Source organism: Hoplias malabaricus, chromosome 1, assembly GCF_029633855.1.
Source record: "Hoplias malabaricus isolate fHopMal1 chromosome 1, fHopMal1.hap1, whole genome shotgun sequence".
Lineage (NCBI taxonomy): Eukaryota > Metazoa > Chordata > Actinopteri > Characiformes > Erythrinidae > Hoplias > Hoplias malabaricus.
This window is the reverse complement of record NC_089800.1, coordinates 69382466-69410409: the sequence shown is the minus strand read 5'-3', so window position 1 is coordinate 69410409 and position 27944 is coordinate 69382466. Positions and strand designations below refer to the sequence as shown.

The window sequence follows — 27944 nt, the reverse complement described above, 5'->3', positions numbered from 1 at the left end:
TTGGCTAATTGACTGTGCATTTTTCACTGGATTGTGGGTTTGAAGAGGTGATCAACTGCTCTGTGGTACGATGCTTGGTGTGTATAAAGCAGATGGTATCAGGCTGTATTGGGGTAACATGTGAGATGTGACCTTCCAGTTTATCCGCATAATGCTCCCCCATGCTGACAGAGCAGGTACAGAAGGCCTGGTGAGAGCACAAGGATATAATATCTGTATCTATCTCAACAGCCTGCAAATTCCAGAACACTCTTGAAAGAACACTAGGTAAGATTTGGTATTTTTCTCCTGGGCTCCCCCCAGAGTGGCAAAGTGTAATTCACTTTTACAGCACTGTCATGAAATGAAAGGGGAGTAGAAAAAGGAAGAGGGATTTGTTTCCTACACTCCTTCAATAGTTACATAGTGCAGTTTCTGCAGTTTTGAGCCCAGAGTAGCAACAACAGAGGCTAGGTTCTCCCCATTATGGGTGAAGCATTCCCATGATTTTGAAACTGTAATTTAAATGTAACAAAGAGAAACTAGGCAAGCCTAGATTTGCTGGACCGCCATTAGTCATATAGCCATTGTCACATAGGTGTTCCTGGCATTTCAAAAATAGGAAAGCCCAAAATACATACCCTTGTCATTGAAAGGTCTGGAGAAGCTTTGGTGCTTCACATCAATGTCTTTGTTTACATGTGGTTTTTATTATGTGACTGTGTTGTAGAGTAAATATGGAGGGCAAGACTAATAAATGCAGAAATGAAAAAAAGCACAAAGTTTTGTTCATAAAATATAATACCAGCATCAGTGTTTTTCTTGTTCATTTTATTTAAAAATAAATACTAGACGATCTACCACCAAAGAACAATGAAGACCAAGCACATTTTGTCGATTTTAAGAATTAGAATTACTTATTTATTCAATGTAACAGGTTAAAGTGTGTGAAATTTTCATGTGGCTGTGCACAGCTATATGGAGTTTTATAAACACAGTACACACATGCAATAAGACAAATTCAGCAGTCCTCCTCTGTCTGTTAGATATAATACATGTGTAAGTGTTGCAGAGTTCTGAGCCGTCCTGCTGAGCTTCTGAACTAACCAACGCTGAGACGCATGGTGTCACGCCAAACACAGCTCCAGAAACACACAAAAACAGAGCGTGTTCCTGTCTTTTTTTCTTTTTATTCAGTCACAGTTCACGCTGAAAGTTCTACTGTTCCAGCTGGGAACAAAATTTTCTGTAGGCGGAAACACGCCGAATGGTTCCAAATTTAGTTCACAAACTGGAATGTGAAATATGGCTGAACTAACAGCTCCTACTCACACATGCACATTTCAACATTAGGAGTCAGTGAGTAAGCAAAAATGCCTCTTCTAGGCCGGCCCACTAGGCGGTCCAGCAAAAAGTACTACCTAGTGTTCCTTTAAGCTGCAGTCACTCAACAAGAGTAAAATCAGCCTGGCAAAATAAGCCTCCATTATAATTTGTGATTTTAGCTACTTCAAGATGCATTTTTGTTGATCAAGATGGTAAATGCATGTACACTAGGTATAATAAAAGCATGAAATAAAACAGGACACTTTTGTGCAAATGCATATGAGCTTATGATTAAAACCTTCCAAACTGGAGCTGTTGAACTGTATCCTCTGGAGTCATAGAGCATCGTATTCATTCATTCATTGTCTGTAACTGCTTATCCAGTTCATGGTAATGGTGGATCCTACCCGGGATGAGCCTACCTGGGATCACTGGGCACAAGGCAGGAACACACCCTAGAGGGGGCTACAGTTCTTCACAGGGCAACACACGCACACATTCATATTCATTTCATAAAGAGGGAAATCATATCTCCCAGTGCAATAACTGACAACTATATGCACTTCAACAGATATGTTTGCCAGAAACATCATGTCATAAATTACAACACACTATCCACAAAAAAAACTGTATTGAGATGAAATTAATTCTACTGAATTCATTCAGTGCATTCACTATATTTTTTCTAAATCTCACATTCTATTTTCCTCAGTTGTTTCACTGATCAGTGTTTGTGTGTGTGTGTGTGTGTGTGTGTGGTCTCGTGAGCTAAATGTGAGGATTTGGAGGTGAAATTGAGGGATTATATGGATGATTGCGATTTAGAAAGAAACAGAGCTCACAGAGCATGACAGCTGTCTGCTGTCTGAACCACACAGATGAACTGTGTGATAGTTGGGGGCTGGGACTGTGGGGGCCTGGCCTTCTAACCCACATTACCACAGAACCATTTCACAGAACCTAAATCCACCGGTCAATGTTAGGTCTCACATTGACATTGAACTCTCAAGAGAGTTAGTCTCCTGAGGCCAGACAGGATGTTGCACTGAGAACACACATGTCTGGAGAAAACAGATCGCTCTGGAGGGGGTGATGTTTTAGTCACCAATCTAAAGAAACCCAAAAGCCATTACTATATGGAAAAAAGCATGGTGTTTTCAAAATTTGCTGCTAATTTCCACTGTGATAGAGTGTGCTAAATTCTAAGACAAAATAGTGGCCAAAACCTTTTAAACTGCTATTCATTTTTCCAATAGGCAAACACAACATATAGACAAAAGTATTGTGACAGACCTCATTCATTTTAAGGGCTAAATGCAGTTTAATTGCCACAGGTGTATAAAATTAAGCATTTAGCCATGCAGCCGGCATGGCAAAATGGTTAGAAACATAGAATGGGTCAATCTAAAGGGCTAACAGTGTGGTAATGTAGTTGGAGGCCACTGTTGCAACAAGATTGCCTTTAAATCTTTTTCTCTTCTAGAAAGACAACGATCACATGTGAGTGGTATTATTGGAAACGTGAAGCATTAAAGAACCACAGCAGCTCAGCCATGAAGTTGTACACCATGTAAATTTACATGTTACCTTTCTGAAAGCACAGTGCCAAGTGTAAAAATTGGTGGAAGAGGGATAATGGTATGGGTTTGTTTTCAGGAGTCGCTTATAAGGTGTTGGGAGACATTTGAAATCCTCTTTCACTGTGATGTGAAAACATCATTTATCATCTCCCATTTTCAGACAAGGAGAAACACTTTATTAATCTTAAACCAAAACAGAGAAATATTTTGGACATACAGTCTCCACTATACTAAAAAAAATGTAATTTGTAATGCAGTCAGAGCACAGATTATGTGCCTTTTTTTTTATTTGGCCTATAAACATCAGAGAAAAAAAATGGGACAAATTATATGTGCTTTTAGTCTCTTATACACTAAAATTTTATAGATTGTATACTGTCTGTTCATGAATAACTCACAGGTTCTGTCACAAGAAATGCATTGGAGTCTAACGTTCTAACAATTTTCTAATAGATCCTATGATGAAAATGCTAATATGGCTAACAAAATATAAGTCTGTTCTTCCGTACTATGAAACAAAACACAGTTCTTTCCTCCTATGATGTGAAGAAGCGGTGGGCTTCTGTGATTTTAAATGCTGAAAGTCACTCTCCAGCACAGGGGGTTGAGCTGTGTATGAGATAAATATATCCATATCTCACACCTGTTTACATTTGCGTAGCCAGAGACTGTCACACCCCCACCCATAAAAAAATTGTGTGCAAAATTGTTGCATCTAAAAGCATAAAAAATCTGTTAATAGTAAATCCACTAATGAATAAGTGAAATCACATAACTTCGACATAGATTTTAGACTGCAGATGGACTGACCTATAAAAACTGCTATTAAATACAAACAAATCAAATGGAATCAAACAATTGTATTTACATTTTATATTATACATTTTAATGACTTTATATCTACAATGAATTTCTGTTAAGAATCTAGTGCAATTTGTTTACCATGCTGTAGTAAACAAAATTTACAAGGCCTCAGGATAGAGGGGGAAGATACTGACGTAATGGAGGTTTACTCTTACTTGTGTGTGTGTGTGTGTGTGTGTGTGTGTAATTTGAGGCTGTTATACGTAGGTAAGATGTGTTTGTAAGCTCAGGTAGAGGTGTGTGTGTGAGGGTGAATGGTAAGATAGCGTAAGCATTACCACAGAATCTCTAATCTCACAGTGTAAGACAACAGCCCTGACCTTCACCCTTTTCATGAACGCTCTGTGCGTGTATACACTGTATGTAGGGATTTTTAGAAAAAATAATTAACATTCTGTAAAGAGAAACATTGTCATAAGAGACAATGTACATTGTTTAAAACATTCCAGTGCAGTTGACTACACTCCTGTGTGCATGAGGAGGAGGAAATCTGACACAGACAGGAATGGCTGCATTAGGAGAAATTTATATTTAAAATGAGCAAGAGCTTAAATTGAATTAAAATGATAATCTGAAGGGAAAATCTTGTTTGTTTTAAGTTGATATTTCTGAGGAGATTAGATGGACAATAATCCACGTGATTAAAGAAGGTTTAAGAAAGTCTAAGGAAAACAAGTGGGAGGTAAATGATTTTCCAAAACTGAAGTTAAAGAATAAATGCAAGACCTGGTGATACCCAAAACTGCTCCCAACAGATTAACATCATTAAAACCTTTCCGTTTTGAGAAACAGAAGAAAATCAAACTTCTCTTTTCTTCAGATCAGTATAAAACCCCAGGTGTTTGTGTTTGATCTACTGTGAGAAGACCACTCAGCAGTAAGGGTCTGAAAGGGTGTGGCATTGTCATGGAACCCTTACTGAGAAAAGGAAATACACCGAAATTAAAAATATTTGTGAAACTAAAGAGTGGCTGGTGTTCTCAGAAAAACAAACTGACCACCCCAGATCCCTGGCATGTGGTTGCAGTGTGTGTGTGTATTTCTGGTGTGAAAGAGAATACAAGTCTCAGGAAGTGCGCTCAAAACACAGAGCCATTAATAAATGATCGACACGCGTCTTCTCTGCTTACACAAACACATGGACACACAGTTTAACCTGCCACAAACTAATTCTCTCCATTTCTTTTACTCATACTTTTATCTGTCTCTCTGTTAATTTATGATTCTCTCTCTCTCTCTCTCTCTCTCTCTCTCTCTCTCTCTCTCTCTCTCTCTCTCTCTCTCTCTCTCTCTCTCAAAACATGCAAGGCAGGGTGCCTCCAGAACCAGGGTTGAGAAACACTGTACTGTACTATACTATATGCACAGATCAGCCATAACATTATGATCACCTGCTTGTTCCTACATTCACTGAACATTCTCTCAAATCCACTGACCATATTGTAGCACTTTGTAGTTCTGTAATTACAGACTATAGCCCATTTGTTGCCCAGCAGGCTCTCTTTCCTCACTTTCATGCTGTTCTTGAATGGTCAAGACCCCCACAGTACCAGCACAGAGTATGTACAATGTGAGCGGTAGGTCATATTAAGTGCTGCAGTGACATTGACGTGGTGGTGATGTGTTACTGTGTTGTGTTGGTATTTGTATGCTACGTCAAACCTCAAGTAAAAAATTTAGGAGTGATTTTTGATGAGGACCTGATCCATAATCAAAACCAGCTTCTTTCATATAAAAACATCTGCAAGATAAAGTCATTCTTGTCACCAAGTGACCTTGAAAAGGTCATGCATTTATTTCATCTCAGTTAGATTACTGTAACTCACTGTTAGCCAGCCAGTCTTCATTAGCATGTTTACAGTTGATACAAAATGCTGCAGATGGTCTACTCACTGGTTCAAAATGTATGATCACATTACACCAATACTAGGCTCTTTATATTGGCCTCCATTTAACTCAGAATTCAGTTTAAAGTTTTGAATTGTTTCTGTTATATACTCTGTCAAGAACCTTTCAATATGCTGACCAGCTTTTCTTGAAGGTTCCATGGGCTAAGAAAAAGCTAAAGGTGACCAATCATTCTCAAACAACCTCCCTATTGACATCCGTTGTGCTCCCTCTCTACTGCCATTTAAGTGTAAACTGAAAACTCACCTATATTGGTTGGCTTTTGAAAATAGCAAGCAATAATTTTTTTGTCAAACAAACAATCTTTGTTTGTTCTTAATTGTATTCTTGGCTAACTGTTTTCTTTGGTTGCTTTTAAATTTTACTTTACTTACTTCACAAGTAGATCAGACCCCAATGTCACTGCTGGACTGAGAATAGTCCACAAACCAAAAAATATCCAGCCAACTGAGTCTTGTGAGCGGCATCCTGTGTCCACTGACTAGAGGGCGACCAACACAAAATGTGCAGTGACAGATGAGCTAATGTCTCTGATTTTACATTTTTTACAATGTGGGCTAACGAGGTAGCTGTGTCTAACATAGTGGACAATAAGTGAGTGGATATGGTGTTAAAAAACTCCAGCAGCACTGCTGTGTCTAATCCACATGTACCAGAACACACATAAACACAACCCACCACATCAGGGTCACTGCAGTGCTGAGAATAATCCTTCACCAAGATCACAACTGCTCTTTGTTGGTCCTGGTCACTGAAGAACAGGGTGAATCTGGGCTAAAAACCCATGTACAGCAGGTTTTGTACCATGTACTTGTAGAACTACAAAGTGCTCCTAAGTTCTACACAGTGTGTGTAGATACAAGGATGTGGTCTTAATGTTATAGTTGATATGTGTATAACATTTACACATACTAAATAAAATAGTGTATATATTTGTATATATATTCATTTTGGGTCAGTACTCTAAAAGTATTTTCCTAAAAGTTTAATGTATTCTAAATACTGCCTTTAAAGAGGACTGAACACCACTGCTGAATGTGTGTATATGTTTGGATATATCCCAACCCTAGTGGTGAAATGTAAACCTATAATCATGATGTAAACACATTAATCTTAATTACAATGTACACATTTTCCCTGCATCAGCAAATGCAAGACAATGAGATAACTGCTCACCGCAATTACAGGTTAAAGGAAACACCTGCGTGAGTAATGGTTATGTAACTGCACAGGTGTAGACCTGTGTGTGTGTGTGTGTATGAGTTTGCGTGCATACAGTGACATGTAGCGAGTTGCCCTTATGCACCTGGGATCTTTTACAGGTGAATCCTTCCCACGACACATAGCTTTTAGATGACTAGGTCATAGGCTAAGCGGTGTAGCATTAGCAGGTTTGGGTTCTCTATGTGTCTCTAGCTGTGTTTTCCTCCAAAACATTCACATATTATGCACATTAAAGAAATATCTGGAAAAAAAATTAATTGAGTCATGTTTCCATCAGCTACAATTCTGCAAATAAACCTCAGCTCAAACCGGGATTACAAGCACAGATTTGTACAGTTTTGATGCCTGAACTGACTAGACAACCATCACACTACCCACTCATTTACCAATCAGAATGCTGTCCACTGTTTAGCCAATCAGAGAGCAAAAGTGTCTAGCACTTTCTGTTTACCAGTCATTAGAAGAAGCAATATTAGCTTTTGGGTTCTATTATTTATGCAGCTTAAGGGAGACCTTCCAGATATTAAGTTATGTTGGGCAGCACCTGTAAAGATCTGCCTTACTTTCTTTAAAAAAGAAATAAGTTCCACCTTAAGGGAAGCACGGTGGCGCAGCAGGTAGTGTCGCAGTCACACATCTCCAGGGTTCTGGAGGCTGTATGTTCAAGTCCCACTCCAGGTGACTGTCTATGAGGAGTTTGGTGTGTTCTCGCCGTGTCTGCATGGGTTTCCTCCGGGTGCTCCGGTTTCCTCCCACGGTCCAAAAGCACATGTTGGTAGGTGGATTGGCGATTCAAAAGTGTCCATAGGTGTGAGTTAATGTGTGAGTGTGTACGTGTCACCCTGTGGAGGACTGGCTCCAGACTCCAGGGTGTGTTCCCGCCTTGCACCCAGTGTTTCCGGGTAGGCTCCGGACCCACCGCGACCCTGAACTGAATAAGGGTTACAGACAATGCATTGTTTAAGGTGAACATTCATTCATTCAATCACCAGAAGATAACTACAGCACTAGGTAAGATATTAGATTTTTGCTCCTATGGCTTTTTACAGCACAAAGGGAAGGAGAGATGGAAGGGCAGTGACTTGTTACTATTTAACTGTGTATGCATAACATATAAATCAGCTATCCTCTTTGTATAACCTCCATAGAAGATCATTGAACAGTAGAATGAGCTGCACCCCTCTCACCATGCCCTGACTGGCTGTATGAATTTGTGTGTGTAAGTGACTGGGTGAGTGTGTGATGGATCATAGTGATGGGCCAGTGCCCTGTCTTCCTCCCAAAGGTTCTGAGTAAGCTTTGGCCCACCACAACCATGATCAAGTTCAAGTTGTAACAAAAGGTGGATAAATGAACACAGAACTAGTGTAACCTTTAATATTAATTTGCAACATATATTATAGTGAACATTTATTCCAACTGTTTATATGGAATTTAATTCTAAACACGCTTTTATAGACAGGTTATGGGATGTTCTGACAGCAGCTGAGAATCCCTGACCACTCGTCCATGTTTGTCTTGCATGGCTGTTGAACAGGTGCTGCTCAGCAAAACACAGTGTATGGGTGAGGGCTAGTTTTACAACACACACACACACACACACACACACACTGGTTCTGCTATACTTGTGAGGACCTATATTGAATTAATGATTACTGTAGCTAATTAACACTATACCTAGCCTAAATCTAACCTTAACCACAGTAGCCAAATGTAAATCATTTCACATTAAGTATTTCACATTAAAGTATCAGTTTTTGTAAAAAATAAAAAAAATAAAAAATAAAAAACAACAACAAAGAACTACAAGTTGTGAGGACCACCCAAATGTGAGATACTCCTATGCTTGCAAGGACACCTAGTCCTTACAAATATATAAAAACACACCACCAACCCCACACACACAATCAACAACATACACACAATCCAGAGCACAGCTGTGGACATTCTTCCATGCAGCAAATGGAAAGATTCCAGTGAGGGAACGTTTGGTCACTGTTTGGTTTCATTCCCTACTCACTGTTCTGTACTGTGGTCAAAAGTTCTTGTGCAAAATGTCCTCTGAAATTAAGGGCATCAGTGGGTACACTCTCAGAAAACAAAGTTACTATACAGATACATTATTGGTCACTAAAGTTACAAATGTAAATATACATTTAAAAGTGTATAACAGTCCAAGTCCAGTTTTGTCCCCTAAAATTACATTACATTCTACAGAAGGAGAGTTGGAAACTTGAGATGAAATGGAGCATATGAAATCAACACAAATTTAAAATCTACAATTATAACACAATAAGGCACAATTACATTCCATAATTCCATTAAAAATACATAATATGTGCTGCAGTAGCATCTCCACTTCAGGGAAAGCTTAGCACTAGATTTTTTAACTTTGCTGTGAGGATTTAATGGCATCCAGTCACAAGAACATAAATCACATGCTCAGTCCTAAAGATATTGGATGTACTGAAGCTGTATCACTCCAGAGAACACACACTCTTAAAATTAAAGGTGCTACAAAATGTTCCTTGAGCGATGCCACAGAAGAACCACTTTTGGTTCCATAAAGGACCATGTTTGTTTAAGAATGGTGTGAGTGTAAAGAACCTTTTAAAGGATTAAAAAGCCATCGCTCGATCTTAAGGCATTTTACCCCTTTAAACTTATTAAATGGTTGTTCAGTGGCATCGCACAAAGAATATTTTGTAGCCCTTTTAATTCTAAGAGTTAATTTACTGCTCTACAGTACAATGCAACATTGCTCAGAGGACTGAATTCTGCCAGATATATATTGGATTTTGGAATTACAGACACCTAAACTCTTTCCAGATGTATTCAGTGTTGCTCCATGACATTAGAGGGCAGCCCCCTGCTTTAAAGTCCTGTGCCAGGTGGCTTTGTACAATATTTGGCACTGGGCATGGAGGCCTTAAACTCATATGAAACTGCTTCAGAGTATCCCCTTATACCTGTCAGTGCTTTTCAATGGAGACTATACAAGCTATGTGTGGACAACTGTGTCAGCAATGGGTGTGTCTGTCAGGTTGCGTTAGCTGAGGGACATTCAGCTGTTTAGTACAATAACACTTGCCCATATCAATCCAAATTTATAATAATTTATTGTTCCTGGTAATCTTTATCTTCAGACCAACACTTCCTTCTGGGTGCAACTATTTTTTTGGCGATGAGTGTGGCAATAAACAGGGCTTGTGTAATCATCAGGAAAATTAATAAATCCAACAAATCTGGGACGTGCAGTCTTCTGGGAGCTGCAATGATTTTGGACTCAAACTAAACTTTAATTAAGAATCTTATTATGTTAAATGAGGGAGCTTTTGTATAATTAACCTGGTAAATCTTAACGACCGCTGGCAGCATCCAGTCAAAAAGATTTCAAAGGGTCAGAGGGCAGGACTAGAGACAAATGTAATATAACTACACTATAACAGACGGTTCTTTTACTGTTTATCTGGTATCCACAACCGTAAAAGGGCAAGGCTGGTGTTAAGCCAGATAAGAGAAGATAAATATCCAAAGACCAGGCAGTATGACTTTCTTCAGAATTTGTGCTCTCCCCTTGTCTAAACATCCCTTTTCAGAAGAACCAATTATTTTAAATAAGAATGACATGGCACACAAGTTCTTGTTTTAGCCGATTTAGCTTATTTCTCTTCTTTTTCTGCTTTTATTGTAAGTGTTTTTGCTGAGTTTTCTTCCTTCACTTTTGATCATTTTCTCTCATTTCTTGTCTGAGATTTTTGTTTGGTCCTCTTATTCCTCCACTCAGGTTGTGCCTGTTTAACAGGATTTAACATTATCTTGTCTTGTCTCACATAAAACACATGTCCAGTGCTGTGACTGGAAAGGCTCAGTCCATACATGTGACGTCAGAAGTGGAGCAGAACCAGAAAGGCTCATTTTACCTAATGTTTTCTCACTTAGACAGACTCAAAACAAAAGAGTCACATAACAAGTCTCAGTTTCTGTCTGCATCCCAATTGTTTACTATGCTAATAACATACAGTATACATTATGTACTTAATACTTTGAATTTGGCACTATAGTACACAAAATATTATCATACTACAATGTTTCTTACTAACAGGAGATGAAGCAATGTTGCTATGACAGTGCACATTATTCAAAGTTTCAGGTGCAATGCTTTCTGCCAATTTTTCAAAGGCTGAAATTCAAATATATTCCTCCACACAGCATACTGCAGAGTGTAGATCATAAAATAATAATTACTGCACTAAAATAATGCATTTTATGTTGGTAAATAAAACCATTTAAAGAGACAAAATTTTCCAGATGCAAAAAGCTCCTCCCTCCCTCATTTCCGGCTGAATTTTCATGTACATCATTACCATAATTAAAAATCGACTGGTTCTAATTATTCATTCATTCACTGTCTTTAACCGCTTATCAAGTTCAGGGTCGTGGTGAGTCCCAAGCCTATCTGGAATCACTAGGTGCAAGGTGGGGAGAACACACCAAGCTCCTCACAGAGAGTTACCTAGAGCTGGGCTTGAATCCACAACCCCAGGACCCAGGAACTTTGTGTCAGCAACACTACCTGTTGTAGTATGCCACCGTGACACCTTTTGGTTCTAAGTATGCACTGTGGATTTTCTTGTATAATTAAAAATGATAATACTCAAACAGAATTACATTTTAAAGACTTGTTAGCTAGGCTGTTTTGATGGACATTTAGCTAATTCTGTTTAGTTATTCTGATTGCTAGTTAGCTAATTAGCCAGGCTGATCTATTCAAGTTGCTTACTTACATAATTTTTTTTTCCCTTCGCTGTCAGACTGATCTTTATTTTTCTGATCTGTTATTTCTTAGACAGGACGATATATTTAGATTGTTTGTTAGCCAGACTGATCTACTCTGGTTGTGTGTTAGCAAGGTTGATCTACTGTAGGTGTTTGTCAACTAGACCGATCTATTCTGGTTGGTAGTTAGCCAGGCCGATTTATTTTGGTTGTTTGTAAGCCAGGCTTCCATCACGCACTATGGTAAAAGGCTCGGGAACTTGGAAACCAGTATAGCCCAGCAAGTATTGTGTATATGTCACTTGTATGCTGATAAGCTAGCTTGAGAGTACAGCTTGAAACTTTAACTCAGATTAGAATTGAATCCCTGCTGGCCTAATCTCTTTTTTCAAGCAATATAAGACTTTTAACTTCTGAATGCAGAATAAAAGTAATGTTTCATTTCATGCTAACCCATGCAACATTTGTGAAGAATTATGTAAAACAGAGGCTTATTTATCATAGATATAAGCTCACAAGCACATGGATAAAGTTCAGCCAAGGCAATAACATCATATTATTGTAGACCAACAGTCTACAAGTAGTGTTATAGGCACAAACGTCAGTACACAGAAACACAAGTATTCTGGAAAATTCTAGGGACGTAACCTGGACAAGAAGCACATACAAGAAGCATTATCTCCAAGATCAGTTTACTTTTCTGCAAGGTCCATTCAGATGGAGCTTATTTACAGATGTGATAGGTCAGCCAGTGCCCTTTAGCTGTTTTTGGTCAGCCAGGGCCTTTGTTTGACCACAGTAGAAGCAGGGGCTAATGACAGGAACTCAGAGTTACAGCACAATGTTTGAATCTTATCATAATGTCACCAGTGAAGTTGTCTAACGCAGGAGAGGAAAAAAAAAGAAAAACAAAAAAGAGAGAGAGAGCAAAAGAGGGAGAGAGACTTGCCCATTGGCTGCCAACACTCAGGCACATATTCTATAAATTACTGTAGCTCCTAGATTTCATCCATATAATGTAATTATTTAAAAATAATAATAATAATCTATTGAAGCAGTTCTGAAATGCTAAAAATTATAAACTCTCAAAAAGCAAACACAATTATCTATTAGCTGATTTAAAGTCAAAGTTCACAATTGTAATCAAAAACATTTTTATAAAATTCAGATATTTCCTCAAAATTTGCTAGCTCTGCAGTCTGCCTGCATGCTTAAAACCGGTCTAACGTGTTTACGAAGCCCCAGTGTCTTTCTCTGCTCATGGCAGAGGCATCTGCAGATTTTTAGACAATGGACAGAACTCTAAACATTGACAAGCATGAACCAAAAAGAGGATTGCTTTATTCCTTCTCCATAGGGGGGGTGATATTGACCTATTTCTGCCGTTTTGTATCACTCAAGGATGAAATGGCTCCAAACTCAGGAGACGGCTAACTGCATTACTGAAAGTGCTATAAAACTAAACAACTCATTTTTACAAATGAGTCTCTGTGGCAATTCAAACATTCATTCATTATTTGTAAGCGCTTATCCAGTTCAGGGTCGCAGTGGGTCCAGAGCCTACCTGGAATCATTGGGCGCAAGGCGGGAACACACCCTGGAGGGGGTGACAGTCCTTCACAGGGCAACACACACACTCACGGACACTTTTGAGTCACAAATCCACCTACCAACGTGTGCTTTTGGACTGTGGGAGGAAACTGGAGCACCCGGAGGAAACGCACGCAGACACAGGGAGAACACACCAACTCCTCACAGACAGTCACCCGGAGCGGGAATCAAACCCACAACCTCCTCGTCCATGGAGCTGTGTGACTGCGACACTACCTGCTGCGCCATCATGTCGCCCCGTAATTCAAACAGTGAATGAAAACGTACAGAAAACTTCAGCCACGTACAAACAACAGTAGTTATTTTCCCTCCAACATACCGTTCCACTTCAAAAGACACAGAGCTTAGAACTGCATTTTCCCACCATCATAGATGTCCCATTTAACAGACTTAGCAGTTAATGTTCTCCTTCAAGTGTGTTGAGCTCTATCAGAATTGCGTTGACAGCAGTCATGTGTCCTGAGAGAACCCCATGACCCTCCCCATATAACACAATAGAGAAAATACTAGGCACTTGTTTGAAATGCAATTTAAACAAAACATGCTATTGATTATGTGTCAACTAACATGTTATTCTTTTGTTTTATTTTTCCTTAAATATATTTTAGCTACCGTGCATCGACTGCAGACACAGGCCTTTATCTTTCCAAATTGTGGATGCTTTGGAGCTACTGAAAATGGGCGTAAGACCATGCAGAATGACAAGTTTTAGCTGGAGACCATCTAGAATTGTATTTTGAAGCAGTCATTCTCTTTTATGAAATGACGAAGCTCAGTCCAATAACTTTGGAATCCAGAACTAGACATCAAACAACTTTGCATCTGTTTTATGTGGCTAAATGTAGTCAAATACTCACAGTTTTTACCTCAGCAGACAGGATTATATATTTATTCCCTTTGAGCTGAAAAACAACTCTTTGTGAGCAAAACTTTTCTCAAACAAATTCTTTTGACTACAATAAAAATCAGATCATTCAGCCTTGTAAATAGGACCATGTCTATAACTCCTGTGTGAATGGAGTCTAGATCAGCCTCTGCAAACATGGCTTTATCAAACTGAGCAGTTGGCCACACTGCAGCCTTCTGTCTCCAGGCCCAGGGCTCGGAATCCTGCTGCTGCTGTTGGGGGATCAATAGCAGAGGCCAGATGCTATTGACAGGCCTGAAGTAAAAGCCTCTGGGGAATGTTCCATAGCCGACACCACTTTATAGAACGCAGGGGAAAAATCTTCATGCCACCACACCAATCTGTCATGTGAGGTTTTCTCAGATTCTCCCAGAATGAGGTCAAAAACACTGAAGAGGCAGCACTAACACTGCAGCTAAATATTCCACTCAACTCCAGGGAGCTTGTTTATACAATAGCAAAAAATCCAAATCAGATATACAGTTGTGTGCAAAGTTTTGTTTCTTTTCCTCCAGTGTTCTTTCCAATTTACTCATTGGCAGTTCTATAGTTAACTTGGAGGGAGAAGACTAGAATCAAATCAAATCAAATCAAATTTATTTATATAGCGCTTTTCACAACTGATGTTGTCACAAAGCAGCTTCACAGAATTCCAGTAAGACAAGATTTGACATGAAATGTAAAGAATATGCCCCCCATCCTCTGTGTGTTGTTGGATGACTGAATCTCTAAGGTGTTTGGACGGTGGAGAGACCCCAGAACAAAGAAAAGCATGAAATGTTTTGAGGATTTTACTCTATTTATACCCCAGGTGCTTAATACTGTGGGAGCACAACGTGTGGGGGTTTCTGGAGAGCTTCCAGCATGCTCTCTGGCTGCATTTTTATTTTACTTAGCGTTATTCACACTCCTGAATTTGGAGTGGAAGGTGGATAAAAGTCCAACCAGTTCTGCCTTAAACCAAGCCCAAATAGCTGCTGTTCACTTGCTCTTTTCAAAATAACTTGAATGTGACAGAGAATGTGACAATATTGACTTGTTTTTGCTGATACAGATTACTTAAGGTGGACAGACAGAAACTGATAAAAACCTAAACAGCTTGATTTACAAATGAGTTTCTGTGGTAATTCAAACCATGTACAACAACGTACAGAAATGTTAACCTATAGTCACGTACATGCTACAGTCCTGTTTCATACTCAAACACACAATTCCGCCTTAAAAGATGTAGAGCTTCTGAATGAAAACAAACGGAGGATTTTGTTTTGCTGTGAGAACAATATTGTCAGAGTCGTCTATTTTATACTTTAAAACTTCTCACTTCAGAAGACTCTTTAAATCATTCTCAAAAGCAAGTGAATGGAAGAGAACATTCTAGAGCCTCCCCTACAGTACCAGGAGAAGATGACGAGTGCTGGGTGTTACATAATTGTCTTCACCTTAATTATCTCTCTCACCTTACACACCTAGAGACCCACACAGCTGAGCCTCACAGAGTTTGATTTCCAGCGTAAACTGCCTGACAGGTGTAATGAGCAGAGTAGCTCATCACTGGCTCCGATTGAAAAGACAGAGGAGTGTATGAAATTGGATGTGGGTGTAGCGTGAACAGTATTGCATGTGCTGCAAATGTGTAAATTGTGTTGTAGCTGACACAGTGTGAAAAAAGCTTCTGAAAAGGGGGGAAAAACCCAAAGCTGGTACGGTGTGAAAAGTATTTCCAGGATTTCTTTTGGCCAACATTCCATAAGCCTGCAAAGGAAATTGTAGCACTGTCTGTACAATTCAGACTAGCCCACTGTTTCTTCAGAGATCTTCAGAGATCAAGGATATTAATGGGGAGTTTGTGTCCCTGTGCTGCAATAACAGCCTCTACTGGGAATGATTGCATTCAGCCACGTAAACATTAATGTGATGAGGTACTGATGCTGGACATTTAGCTCTGGATCACAGACACCACTCAAGCTCATCCCAGAGATACTGAGTGGGGCTCCATCACGGAAGGGAAAACAGTTCCAATGCTCCACTGCCCAATCTATAAAGCCTAGGGGTACTTTATACCCCTCTAGCCAAAACATGGCTCTGGGCATGGTGACCTTAAGCTCATATGGTTCATGAAATCATTAAATGCACCTATGTAATTTTAGCCTACTGTAAGTTTAGGAATAAGTTTTATGATGCACTATACCAATGGCACCAAACACATACCATTTCATTATCATCTTAGCGTAAAAATACTAAAAACGTTTAAGCTGAAAAAACTGCACAAAAGCCTAGATCATTTTTTAAAATAAATCCCCTGGCCATCTAAAACATTGTGTTATATGGCAAAATGTAATCTCACGTGTCAACTGTCGCCCACTCTAGCAGTGGGCGATATTGCCATAAAATAATAACACAATATTTCAGGGTATTTTGGCGATAATAATATTATATTGGCAAAATGAAAAAAAAAAAACACTGAAAAAAACTTTAATTAATTTCAAAAACACACTACTGCAACAAAATAATTATTATGCCACTATTAATTATATAAAAAAATATATTTTACACAATACCATGGTTTATTGTACAAAGTACATCAGTTAATTTGTAACCAAACCACCTCCACATGACACAAGTCACTCCCCTTTTTTGAAGCAACTTCCTTCGCTTCAGAGCCACTTTCCACCGTACTTCACTGTGTTTAAACCACTCATGTAAAGAACGTAGGCCATATTATGGGTAACTGCATGATGTCATTATGTAAACAAGTCAGAATATCACTTTTAGCACAATATAGATTTTTTATACATCGTTTTAAAAATTATGATGTTTATTATTATTATTACGTTATGGCACAGCCCTAATTCACTCCATGTTCAAAATCAGTATCACATAATTATTGGGAATGCCCTGTGAAGGACTGGCGTCCCCTCCAGGGTGTATTCCCGCCTTGTGCCCGATGATTCCAGGTAGGCTCTGGACCCCCCGCGACCCTAAATTGGATAAGCGGTTACAGATAATGGATAGATGGATAATTATTGGGAATACGTCCCATTGTCGTACACCTAACCAATCACCTCCCACTAGAATGAGGACAACTCATAGTCTACATTCTGTTCAATAAATGTAAGTATATCTAAATGTAAAATAGTAAACCATAAATTCATTACTGCAATGCTTTCCTTGAAAGTGATTCACCACAGCCTCTTTCTTTCTTGACACAAACCCTGTTCTTACAATTGGATCAAATGAGATCTACCTATCTGGATATATAGACATTTCCATGCAGCATAAGAAAGAACCGGTCTTCATTTTTTTATGCTTTTGAATGTTATTGTGCATGAAAAATTTATATCTGGGTTTTGAGAGGTTTTGGGGATATAGAACTGTGCTCATTTTGGCAGTTGATCAGATGTGTATTAGGTTTATTCTCATTTATGTAATTTAATAATTGTTAGATTTAGTTGACAAAAACTACATAAATTTTAGTGTAGTTTTAGTCTATTAAAAAATAAAATTCCCTATGTTTAGTAATGTGTTTTAATGTTTGAAAGGTATGATTTATTTGAGTTACTTTGAGTTACTTGAGTTACTTTCATAAACATTAGCTTAAAAGTTATGTTAAAAAATAATAATAAAAAAACTGAAGGAATATGGCCACATTCTTGTTCAAATACATTTTGCATTAATCTAATATTAACATTTTAAAAACTGCAGGAGGCGCTTACAAACCGAGACTGAGTTGACTCCAAGAGTTTAAGTGCTATGAATCTTTGGTCAACAGTTGATACGAACAACTCCCTGGCGTTCAAAATAACCTTTTTTGGGAGTTTACTCATCATCACTAACTACATTTACTTTAAGGGCTTTTGAGTTTTCCGCTGCTTTTTTTTCAGAGATCGTTTTACACATTGAAATGTGTTAGAGGCAGGGAATTTATTATTTGGTATTGAATTTCTTTAAGGATCATTAGAAAAATAAGACTTATATCTGCAGTATGAGAAATGTGAGAGGTATAGAACACATCTGCTGCTGAAGGTGTTGTATATGCTGCGGCTGCAGTGCAGTGGGATGTTGGAAGGACGAGTAAGTGGATACTCAAGAAAACAGCCACAGGCTGGGGGACAGAAGGGCTTTGTCTAATGTCATCTCTACCTGTCACATGACTCCAACTTCTGGGCTTGAGTTACAGATAACTATTCCTTTCCTCGCTCACTCCAGCCTTTCATTCATCTCAGTAAGTAATCATGCATATGCTGGCCCAGCAACAGAGTGGGAAAGAAAGAAGAAAGTTAAAAAAAAATAAAAATAATAAAAGGTGGGGGGGTGAGAGCAAGAGATGGAGATTGATTAAACCAAACTATGGTGCAGGGTCTACTTTCCCTTCTGACAGGTATCATCTGAGCACCTGAGCAAAACCTGATCCAAGTATACAACCCCATTCAAATCCATTCCATCATTCATCATACTACTCTGCCTAGACCTCTTTCAATTCTACCCCAAACACACACTAGCCAGATCTATTCCATTCCAGTCATTCTATGCCTTAGTACAATCCACCCAAATTTCACTGTACCTCAAAATATCCTGGCATAACCTTACTTTACCCACAACATTCCACCCCGATCACCACCCAACTCACTCTTTTCTATCCTAATCCCTCTATCTCTTATCCTTCAATCCCAGAGAGATATAGGGGGGGGGGGGGGGTTGGTGGGCTGCTACTCGCTAATTCACAAAGAGGGGTGCAGGGGTATATAATGTACCCTACCCTACCCCACTCTGTTCTCTCTTTACCCTACTTCATTCACCGGGCCCCACTCTATTCCAGACCAATGTCACTGTGCAACGCTGTTTCACCCTGAATGGATTTGACAGTGTATCCTGCTCTATTCCATCACAATTGCACCCTACCTCTCTCCTTGAACTACACCACACATTTAAACCCCACTCACACCCTAACCCTCTCCATTAAAACCCCCCACACACCCTAACCCTCTCCATTAAAACCCCACGCACACCCTAACCCTCTCCATTAAACCCCACGCACACCCTAACCCTCTCCATTAAAACCCCACACACACCCTAACCCTCTCCATTAAACCCCACGCACACCCTAACCCTCTCCATTAAACCCCACTCACACCCTAACCCTCTCCATTAAAACCCCACACACACCCTAACCCTCTCCATTAAACCCCACGCACACCCTAACCCTCTCCATTAAAACCCCACACACACCCTAACCCTCTCCATTAAACCCCACGCACACCCTAACCCTCTCCATTAAAACCCCACACACACCCTAACCCTCTCCATTAAACCCCACGCACACCCTAACCCTCTCCATTAAACCCCACGCACACCCTAACCCTCTCCATTAAACCCCACTCACACCCTAACCCTCTCCATTAAAACCCCACACACACCCTAACCCTCTCCATTAAAACCCCACACACACCCTAACCCTCTCCATTAAACCCCACACACACCCTAACCCTCTCCATTAAACCCCACTCACACCCTAACCCTCTCCATTAAAACCCACTCAGACCCTACCCCTCTCCATTAAACCCCACTCACAACCTAACCCTCTCCATTAAGCCCTACCCACACTACCCCACTCCAATCTTTCCCTTTTTTGACAGGATAAATGAACTGGATGTCGTTTACAACCCAGACACTCCAGATCCTTTAGGAAGTGAAAAGAAATACAATCCTCTGACAATGTTGAGAGACAAATCCACTCTGGCAGCAGTGCAAGGTCTGAAAAAAAAATCAATCACAGACTTTCTAAACTGAGCTGTCTGAACTCTGGAGGCAGGATCTGATCTGCAGTGACACAGCAAGAACGCAAGTCAATTAAAAGAGCATTAGGAGGATGAGGTCTAAAAGGTACAGTGTGGTCAAGAGCCCCACAGCACAATGATAAATCTCTATAATTAAACCCGTAAAGCAGTAATTATGCTTAGGACTACTTGATGACATATTGAAAGAGGCATGAGTATAGTGCTTTGAGTATCAGAAAAGCATTATGATGTATTATTATTAGTACATTTATTAGTTTTGTAGGTTTTCCCTAATGGTATGTGTGCAACAACACACAAACACACACACACACACCACACGTAACTCCTACCGTATTAAAGAAAACATTAATTATCATGACACAAACTCCCAAGGAACTGCTAGAGATTCTTAAATCAGGGCTGCCCCCTAAGGTTATTTGATTTCTAACTGTGTATAACATTAATATAATTGTAATTACGGCTGTTGTTCAATTTAAAAAATTACCAATTAATCTCACAATTAGTTGCGATTGATCAGAATCATAATCAAGCTTTATTGGCCATGTATGCTCACACATACAAGGAGTCTGGTTTTGATTACAGTAGCTCACAGTTAATGGCATGGAGGTCACACAGTTCCAGAGTCGTGAAGTTGTGGGACCCACAAAGACCATGAACTGGATGAGTGGTTACAGACAGTGAAATTCACATACAAAAAAAAAAAACATCCAACAACCACACATTCCTCCCATACGTACATGCCATCTTACGCACACACAAGTCGTACCTGTAAACCTTACATTATGGATGTTTTATATTAAGGTGCTGAGTGCAGCAATTATGAGCTGTAGTAGCAAAGCGGTAAGGGCAGGTGCTGAACCTGAAGACGCACTAATTGGAGAGTTTAAGTAAAGAGGATGGAGTGTTTTGTTTGGTATTTATCCCAATTAATCACATTGTCCCTTCTTAAGACTGAAGCTTTTAGTAATGGATATTTAAATGTAAAATAAACACTCAATGTAAGATCAACCCAATGGAATCATGTTAGAAGTGTTTCATTCATTCATTATCTGTAAGCGCTTATCCAATTCAGGGACGCGGTGGGTCCAGAGCCTACCTGGAATCATTGGGCGCAAGGTGGGAATACACCCTGGAGGGGGCGCCAGTACTTCACAGGGTAAACACACACACACACATTCACACCTACGGACACTTTTGAGTCACCAATCCACCTACCAATGTGTGTTTTTGGACTGTGGGCGGTAACCGGAGCACCCGGAGGAAACCCACGCAGACACGAGGAGAACACACCAACTCCTCACAGACAGTCACCCGGAGCGGGAAGCGAACCCACAACCTCCAGGTCCCTGGAGCTGTGTGACTGTGACACTACCTGCTGCGCCACCCGCTGCCTTAGGAGTAAATGTAAAGTGTAGTGTGACAGGCATGACAAACTGGTGAAAAGAAACCATTCGGTTTTTTACCTTATTATAATACCTCAGTGTAGTTTTGGTGTTAATGGAATTAGTGTCTTTCAGGTAGAGCTTTAGCATTGAACACATAAGCTTTAATATAGAAAATTTAAATGACAGCACAGCTCCAAAAGAAAGATGAAACAGGAGCACTGTGTGTGTGTGTGTGTGTGTGTGAGAGAGAGAGAGAGATTTAATAAATTTTAGCATAAATATAATGTAATCTACCTGTAATCTACCTTCTGAACCCACAGTAGCGAGGCTGTGTTTACATCTCTTGATGAAACTGCTAATAAACTACTAGATACTGTAATAAGAGTGAATTATGGGAAAAAGATGTAGCCAAATCTGGTAAATTATTAATTAAAATTAAATGTCAAAAATGTTTAATGTGTTGATATATGGGAATTTAATTTGACAGAACTGATTATAATATAAAAAAATAAAATAAATCTATTCAAAAATGTATTTAACTTTATATATTGATTTGTTTCTTTGGTCCTCAGCATACAACATTAAAGCTTATTTTACATGAGCCTACGCTCAATGCCAGGTGTCGGCTAGAGGGTAAAAAGCCCATTGGCATTGAGCTGTGTATGAAAATCTGGATTGGGGTTTGGGATCCAGGACTAATGATCCAGCATCAGTACCTGACCTCAGTAATGCTCCTATAGCTTAAATGCAATTAAATCCTCAGAGCAATGTTCCTACATGAAGCTATACATGTAGCAAAGGAGATGAAAGGAATGTATATACAGTATAGATATAAATGTATCTCCATCTCTGTATCTGATGTATATTGCTCATGTCTGATCTTTTAACTTGTCCTTCCAGTAACCTTCAGAGTGCAGTGTGGCTGTGTGTGTCAAAGTGTGCACATTTTCCAGGTCAGATCATGTTACACACACACACACGTTGACTAATATACATCAAAGTGGTGCATAGTTGTATACGAGAGAGAGAGAGAGAGAGAGAGAGAGAGAGAGAGAGAGAGAGAGAGAGAGATAGACAGATTAATGAAGAGAGGAGAGAAAAGCTGGTATGTGTATGTGTGTTGGTCACCCACGTGCAGCAGTTCAGTAATCTCCTCAATCCCTGAAACACACACATACACACACATCCACACACTCACACGACCTAAACAAAAACACTGCCTTCCCGAACATTATATCCCTGGCACCAAGACACATATTTTCTTTCTCTCTTTTCTCTATCTCTCTCTTTCACATTCTTATTTCTCTACTCATTTCCTTTTTTGGTGTCTCTCTCCCCTCTTTTCCCCCCATCTTTTTTTTTCTTCTTCCCCCTCATTCTCATTTCTCTCACCATTCCTTTTTGCTGTCTCTCTGTTTCCTTTCACTCTCTATCTCTATCTCTCTCCCTTAACCTTTCACTGTCTCCTTATCTTTATTTTCCTCCCACTCTCCTGTCTCCTTTTTCTTTGTGTTGTCTTTTTTTTTTTTTTTTACTTTTGCACTCTCCTTCCTCTTTTCTCTCTTCCCTTCTTTTCCTTTCTGTTCCGTTTTCTCTACCTTTCTTTATCTTTTTCTTTCTTCTTCACACTCATTATCATTTTTCTTCCCATTTCCTCTTTTTGCTGTCTCTCTCCCTAACTCTCTCCCTCCCTCCCTCCCTCTCTCTCTTTCTGTCTGTGACCAGAGCAGCTGAATAAACTGCATACATATAAATATAAATACAAAGTGGAGTTGGGAGGAGTCTACACTGTTGCTCAGAAACACTGGTCTGTCTGTCCATCTGTTAGTTGTGGTCCCTGACGGTCAAATAAAATATGAGCACAAACAAAAATATGACCATTGACCACAGCAACAGCATGAACAGAAGCTTAACAGGACACAGGAGAGATGCTCTCTGTTTGTGATTAGAGGTCAGAGTTAAGTATGTCATTGAAGGCAAGGATTCATACCAACTCTAGCCAATAAAGGCCACAATCAAATATTCTGCCATGTGTAAATAAAATGCAGCAAAAATCAGATACAATCCAAGACAAGTTTGGTTCCTGAAAAATAATACTTTTGTTTTGGAGATACGAGGCTAATGTAGCAAACACGCAGTAGCAAACCAGGCCAACTGGAGATAGGCTTTCAGTCAATTAATGTCCTAATGTCCCAACGGGGCAGCCTTCGCCTAATGGTTAGAGGACCGAGCTTGGTATTGGAAGGTTGCCGGTTCATCCACGGCTGAAGTACCCTTGAGCAAGGCACTGAGACCCCAGGCCCCAAGAACCTCCTGCTATTGCAGGGAACAAAATTTGACTGACATGCACAAAGGACCAATAACAAGTCTGCTCTTTTGGCACGATGTGTCGAAGGACGCAGTCTTTAGGATTCACGTTGGATCAGGACCAGAGCCAATACAAAACAATACATGGAATTACGTATATTTATACATATATATGGATGTTTTGATCAGAAACAATCAGAATGTAGAGTCCAGATTAGTTCACTGAAGGTATCAGGCTCTGTCTACTTGTGGGTGGTGCATCTGTGGCTGAGAGTAAGTGGCACTAAGCTATTGTTAACTCACAAAGCTCTTTTCTACCAACGTAGAACCAGATTGAGTCCGTTTATGAACCTAAATTGGGACTTTTTGGCACGTTTCCATTAACATAAAATGGTCCCCAAACCAGAAAAATTAGGTCCCATATGGAACCAAAGAAGCTCTATCATCAAGATAGAGCTCAGAGCCTCAAATAAATCCTTATCGTGCCATGGAGCGGGCTTGTTATATAGGTGTTTATATGAATAAAAGGAAATATAAACAGGAAAGTTTTCCGTTTGTGCGTTTTCTGATTGAAGAGTTGGGTACTTTTCTCTGCTGTTCACAAGCTCCACAGTACAGCTCGGAACTTGGCATCATTTACACATTATGGCACTTTTCCACTGCATGGCATCGACTCCGTTTGGCATGGCTTGACGCGTCTTTCTCTGGTTGCTTTTCCACTAGCACAGCTCCCTTACAAAATGCTGCTGGTGATGTCGCAAAACCCCATATTGTTTTTGGTTTTTTGGACTGAGCATGGCTTCATTTCTCACAGATCAACAGTGTATTCCTTGTTGCACATCCGGCTTTTGCTGGAGTTTTTTTGTCAGACCATGTCGTAATTTAACGAGCTGTCATTGTGAGTCGGATAAAAACAAATGTTATTTCTACTGTAGCTTGGAGATTTTACAAGCAGCTAGTTTGTGCTGGAGGTCTGCATTTCACCCATGTAGACAAGTCTGTCTGGCCAATCAGCACTGTGCAAGGTTTACATGTCAAATTTAGTTCCTATTCAGTCGAGAAGGGTCCATGCAGTGGAAAAGCACCAGTATATCACTATGACCTGAACGTTCTGTAAACAGTGAATAAACCATGACTCTGTCTGGACTCTATCCATTTATCAACATCTCTGGCTCTGATGCTGAATTTGGCCACACAGACATTGGAACTGAGCAAACCTGCAACAACCCTTGCCGATGAAATATCCTTGGTTCTCATCAAAACTGGCAGAAACTCAGCTGGTTCACTGGAGAGCATCTAGGTTCCAAGATTCCATAAAGGAACTTGTTCAAAAACCAACGTTCTTTTGGTGGAAAAGGGCTAACATTAAAGTTTCTGTCTTATTTTAGTAAAGAGGAGCAATGAATCAATTTCTCTAATGAATTCTCCTTACATTATCATACAGCTTTTACACTGACACCTGGAGGTATCAGAGAATCTGTACTGAAACTATTTTAAAATATGGCAGCCCCTGTGAGGGGGAGCCACTCTGTAGAGCATAAACTAGCCCATTCTGGAACTAAAAAGCCATTTGAATCATCATCATGATTTAAACTTTACATAAATAAATATAAATGTATTAGATACTCACTTTCTTTTATATTGTTTTTAACATTATTTATTAGTCCTTTTATTACTAGCAATAAATAGATTTTGCTTCCAGCAGGTGTCCTGGTTCTGCTGCAGTGTCTGAGTGTTACTGCAGTGGAACAGTTTTAGTGGTGCAGTCGGATTCAAGAGTTCTGCCCAGAAACACTGACCTGAATATGTGAGAGTGGGAAAGAGCATGTGCCACAAAGAATATGTGTTTGTGAGAGAGCCAGAATGAGGAAAAAAGCACTGGTTTATGCATAAAAACAAACACTTTAAATCTCAAGACAAGCATTTAATCCTGCGTCTGTCTCGGAGACACCTGCAGTATAAAGGTGGGGTATCAGAGTTGCTGGGGGATCGGTGAGAGGAACAAGTGTGATTGGGCAGTGCATCTGAACTGGTCACTAGTCCCTCTTCTGCATGGATTTGCCTTTTTCTTACACACATGATGATGGTGCAGCAGTAGCCCATTGGTATCAGTCAGCTCAGTTCAGTCATGCAGTGGAATAGCAATGCAGGAACTGCGGCTTCATTCAGAAAAAAAAGAGACGCATGAGACGTCATCAGTGACAGAGAGAGAGAGAGAGAGAGAGAGGGGGGGGGGGGGGGTGCTAGAGAAATAAAATGAGAGAGGGGGTATAGAAGGACTTGAATGAAAGAATGATAATAAGAGAGTGGTGTACACAAGAGAGTGTATACATGTAACTGTGACAGAAAATAAAGGAATAGAGTAGAAAAAATGAAACAACATATAAAGAGAATGGGGAGTTGAGGAACAAGAGACAGAAGACACTAGAATGAGACGCGGTTACAGAGGACACAGAGAGAGGGGGGACAGAGGTAAGAAACAGAGAGGGGTAGAGGAATGAAAAACAGAAAGTGAGAAGGAGAAAAATAGTAGGTAGAGAATGAGATGGAAAAAAGAATGGAGCATGTTGAGCATTGTGTGTGTGTGTGTGTGTGTGAGAGAGAGAGAGAGAGAGAGAGAATGCAGGATGCCAACAAGAAAACGTTACAAACACAAACAGGGCGTGCGCGTGCAGTGTTGGTCTAGCCGTTTTGTTTGTTTGTAAATAAACCTGCAATACCTGCATCTTGTCAGATGTGAACACCTCGGCGTCTACATCGCAGGCGATGAGCGTCACCATCTCCAGTTTCATGTTTATAGATGGCATTCCCTTTATGAAGGTCAAGAAAATAGATAGAAGTAAAAAAGGAAACAGAGGAGCTGCTTATTTGTTTCTAGCCTCTGACTCACTCTATCTTTCTCTTTCTCTCTCTCTCTCAGGTTTTCTGTGCTCTTGCTCCGCGGTGTTTTAGCTTCAGGCTCAACTCAACTCTCCACAGCCTCTCTCCTCAACGCATGGGGGCGTAGCCACGCGGGGCGTTGACGTCAACGCAAAGAGGTGTGGCTATGAATCCTTCACCGCCAATCAGCTCGCCCTGCAGAAACACTGACGTTAGGCAGGCAGCGTTAGGCCCTGCCCACTGCCTATTCATCCCCGCTGTGCTGAAAGACCCTGCAGTGTGTAATACAGGCGGTAGGGGGCGCCCGAGAAACAGAGAGATTAAAATGACTGGAGATCAAAAGTCAATGGAGCCAAAGCTGGAAATGTTCATTAAAAATGTGTCTGGTAAATCAAGCAAGCAAACCTAGTTCATAACGTAGGCGTTAGTAAAATAAAATGTAAGCCCTACAGCTGTTTGGCTGAGCTGACCCAAGGAAGCTTTGAGGTGGGTTACAAGCAGTTATGACAGGACACATTTAACATTCATATATGACACCCCGGTACTTCTATTAATTATTGTTAATGCTCAGAACTGATCACTTAGTATGAACAAAGCTCCAAAGATATAAAAAAAGAAAGCAAACCCTAGATTTTGAGGGGATATATTTTGAAAAAAAAAATGGACCTGGTGTTCTTACCAAGCCAAACAGTGAAACAAGACCACCCAGGTTTTCTCCAGTCACACAGCTGAATTCACATTTATGTGAGGGTGAAATGATGAGGTTAAACAGAGCAAAACACACATATGTCCAAACCACACCCATTCCCTTTGACTGCAGGGCAGTGCATTCATGTGTAATTAATTCAAGTCCATCAAGGCTGCCTGCTGTCACCAATTCTGTTCATAAATTTCATTAGCAGAATTTCTCAGCATAGCCAGGTGGCAGAGGGTGTCCGGTTTGGTGATCTTAGAATTCTGTGTCTCCTTTTTGCAGGTCATGGCTTCATCAAGCTGAGACCTCCAGCTCTTGCTGGACCAGTTTGCAGTGAAATGTAAAGAAGCAGGGATGAGAGTTAGCACCTCCAAATCTGAGACCAGGATACATAAAAAAAATGTGGAGTCCTTATCTTGAGTTGAGGAAATGATGCGGAAGACTCAAGAGGAGCCAGTTCATGCAGGTTCAGGCATCTGGGCTGGATGCCTCTTGGATATGTTTCAGGCATGTCCAACAGGGAGGAGACCCCGGGGTAGACCCAGAGAGATTGTATGTCTCAACTGGCCTGGGAATGCCCCCAGAAGAGCTGGAAGAGGTGGCTGGGAAGAAGGGGGTCTGGGTTTCTTTGCTCAAACTGCAACCCTCACAACCTGGACCCAGATAGGTCCAAATATTGCCTCATTCCATTAAAAAAAGCAACCA

General features: G+C 40.1%; 1 protein-coding gene across 2 annotated transcripts in view; it reads right to left on the bottom strand.

Moving 5' to 3' along the window:
• Window positions 1-27944, bottom strand: part of rcan3 (regulator of calcineurin 3) — a 53806-nt gene that overhangs the window by 9942 nt on the left and 15920 nt on the right. Inside the window, exon 1 of one of the 2 annotated variants that reach the window (XM_066672111.1) lies at window positions 26386-26648. The exons of the other annotated variant lie outside the window; for it this stretch is intronic. Within the exon in view, the coding sequence (XP_066528208.1) occupies window positions 26386-26472 (87 nt within the window). The 5' untranslated portion in view covers window positions 26473-26648. Of the gene's footprint in view, window positions 1-26385; window positions 26649-27944 lie in introns of those variants that run through there. 2 annotated transcript variants of the gene reach the window in all.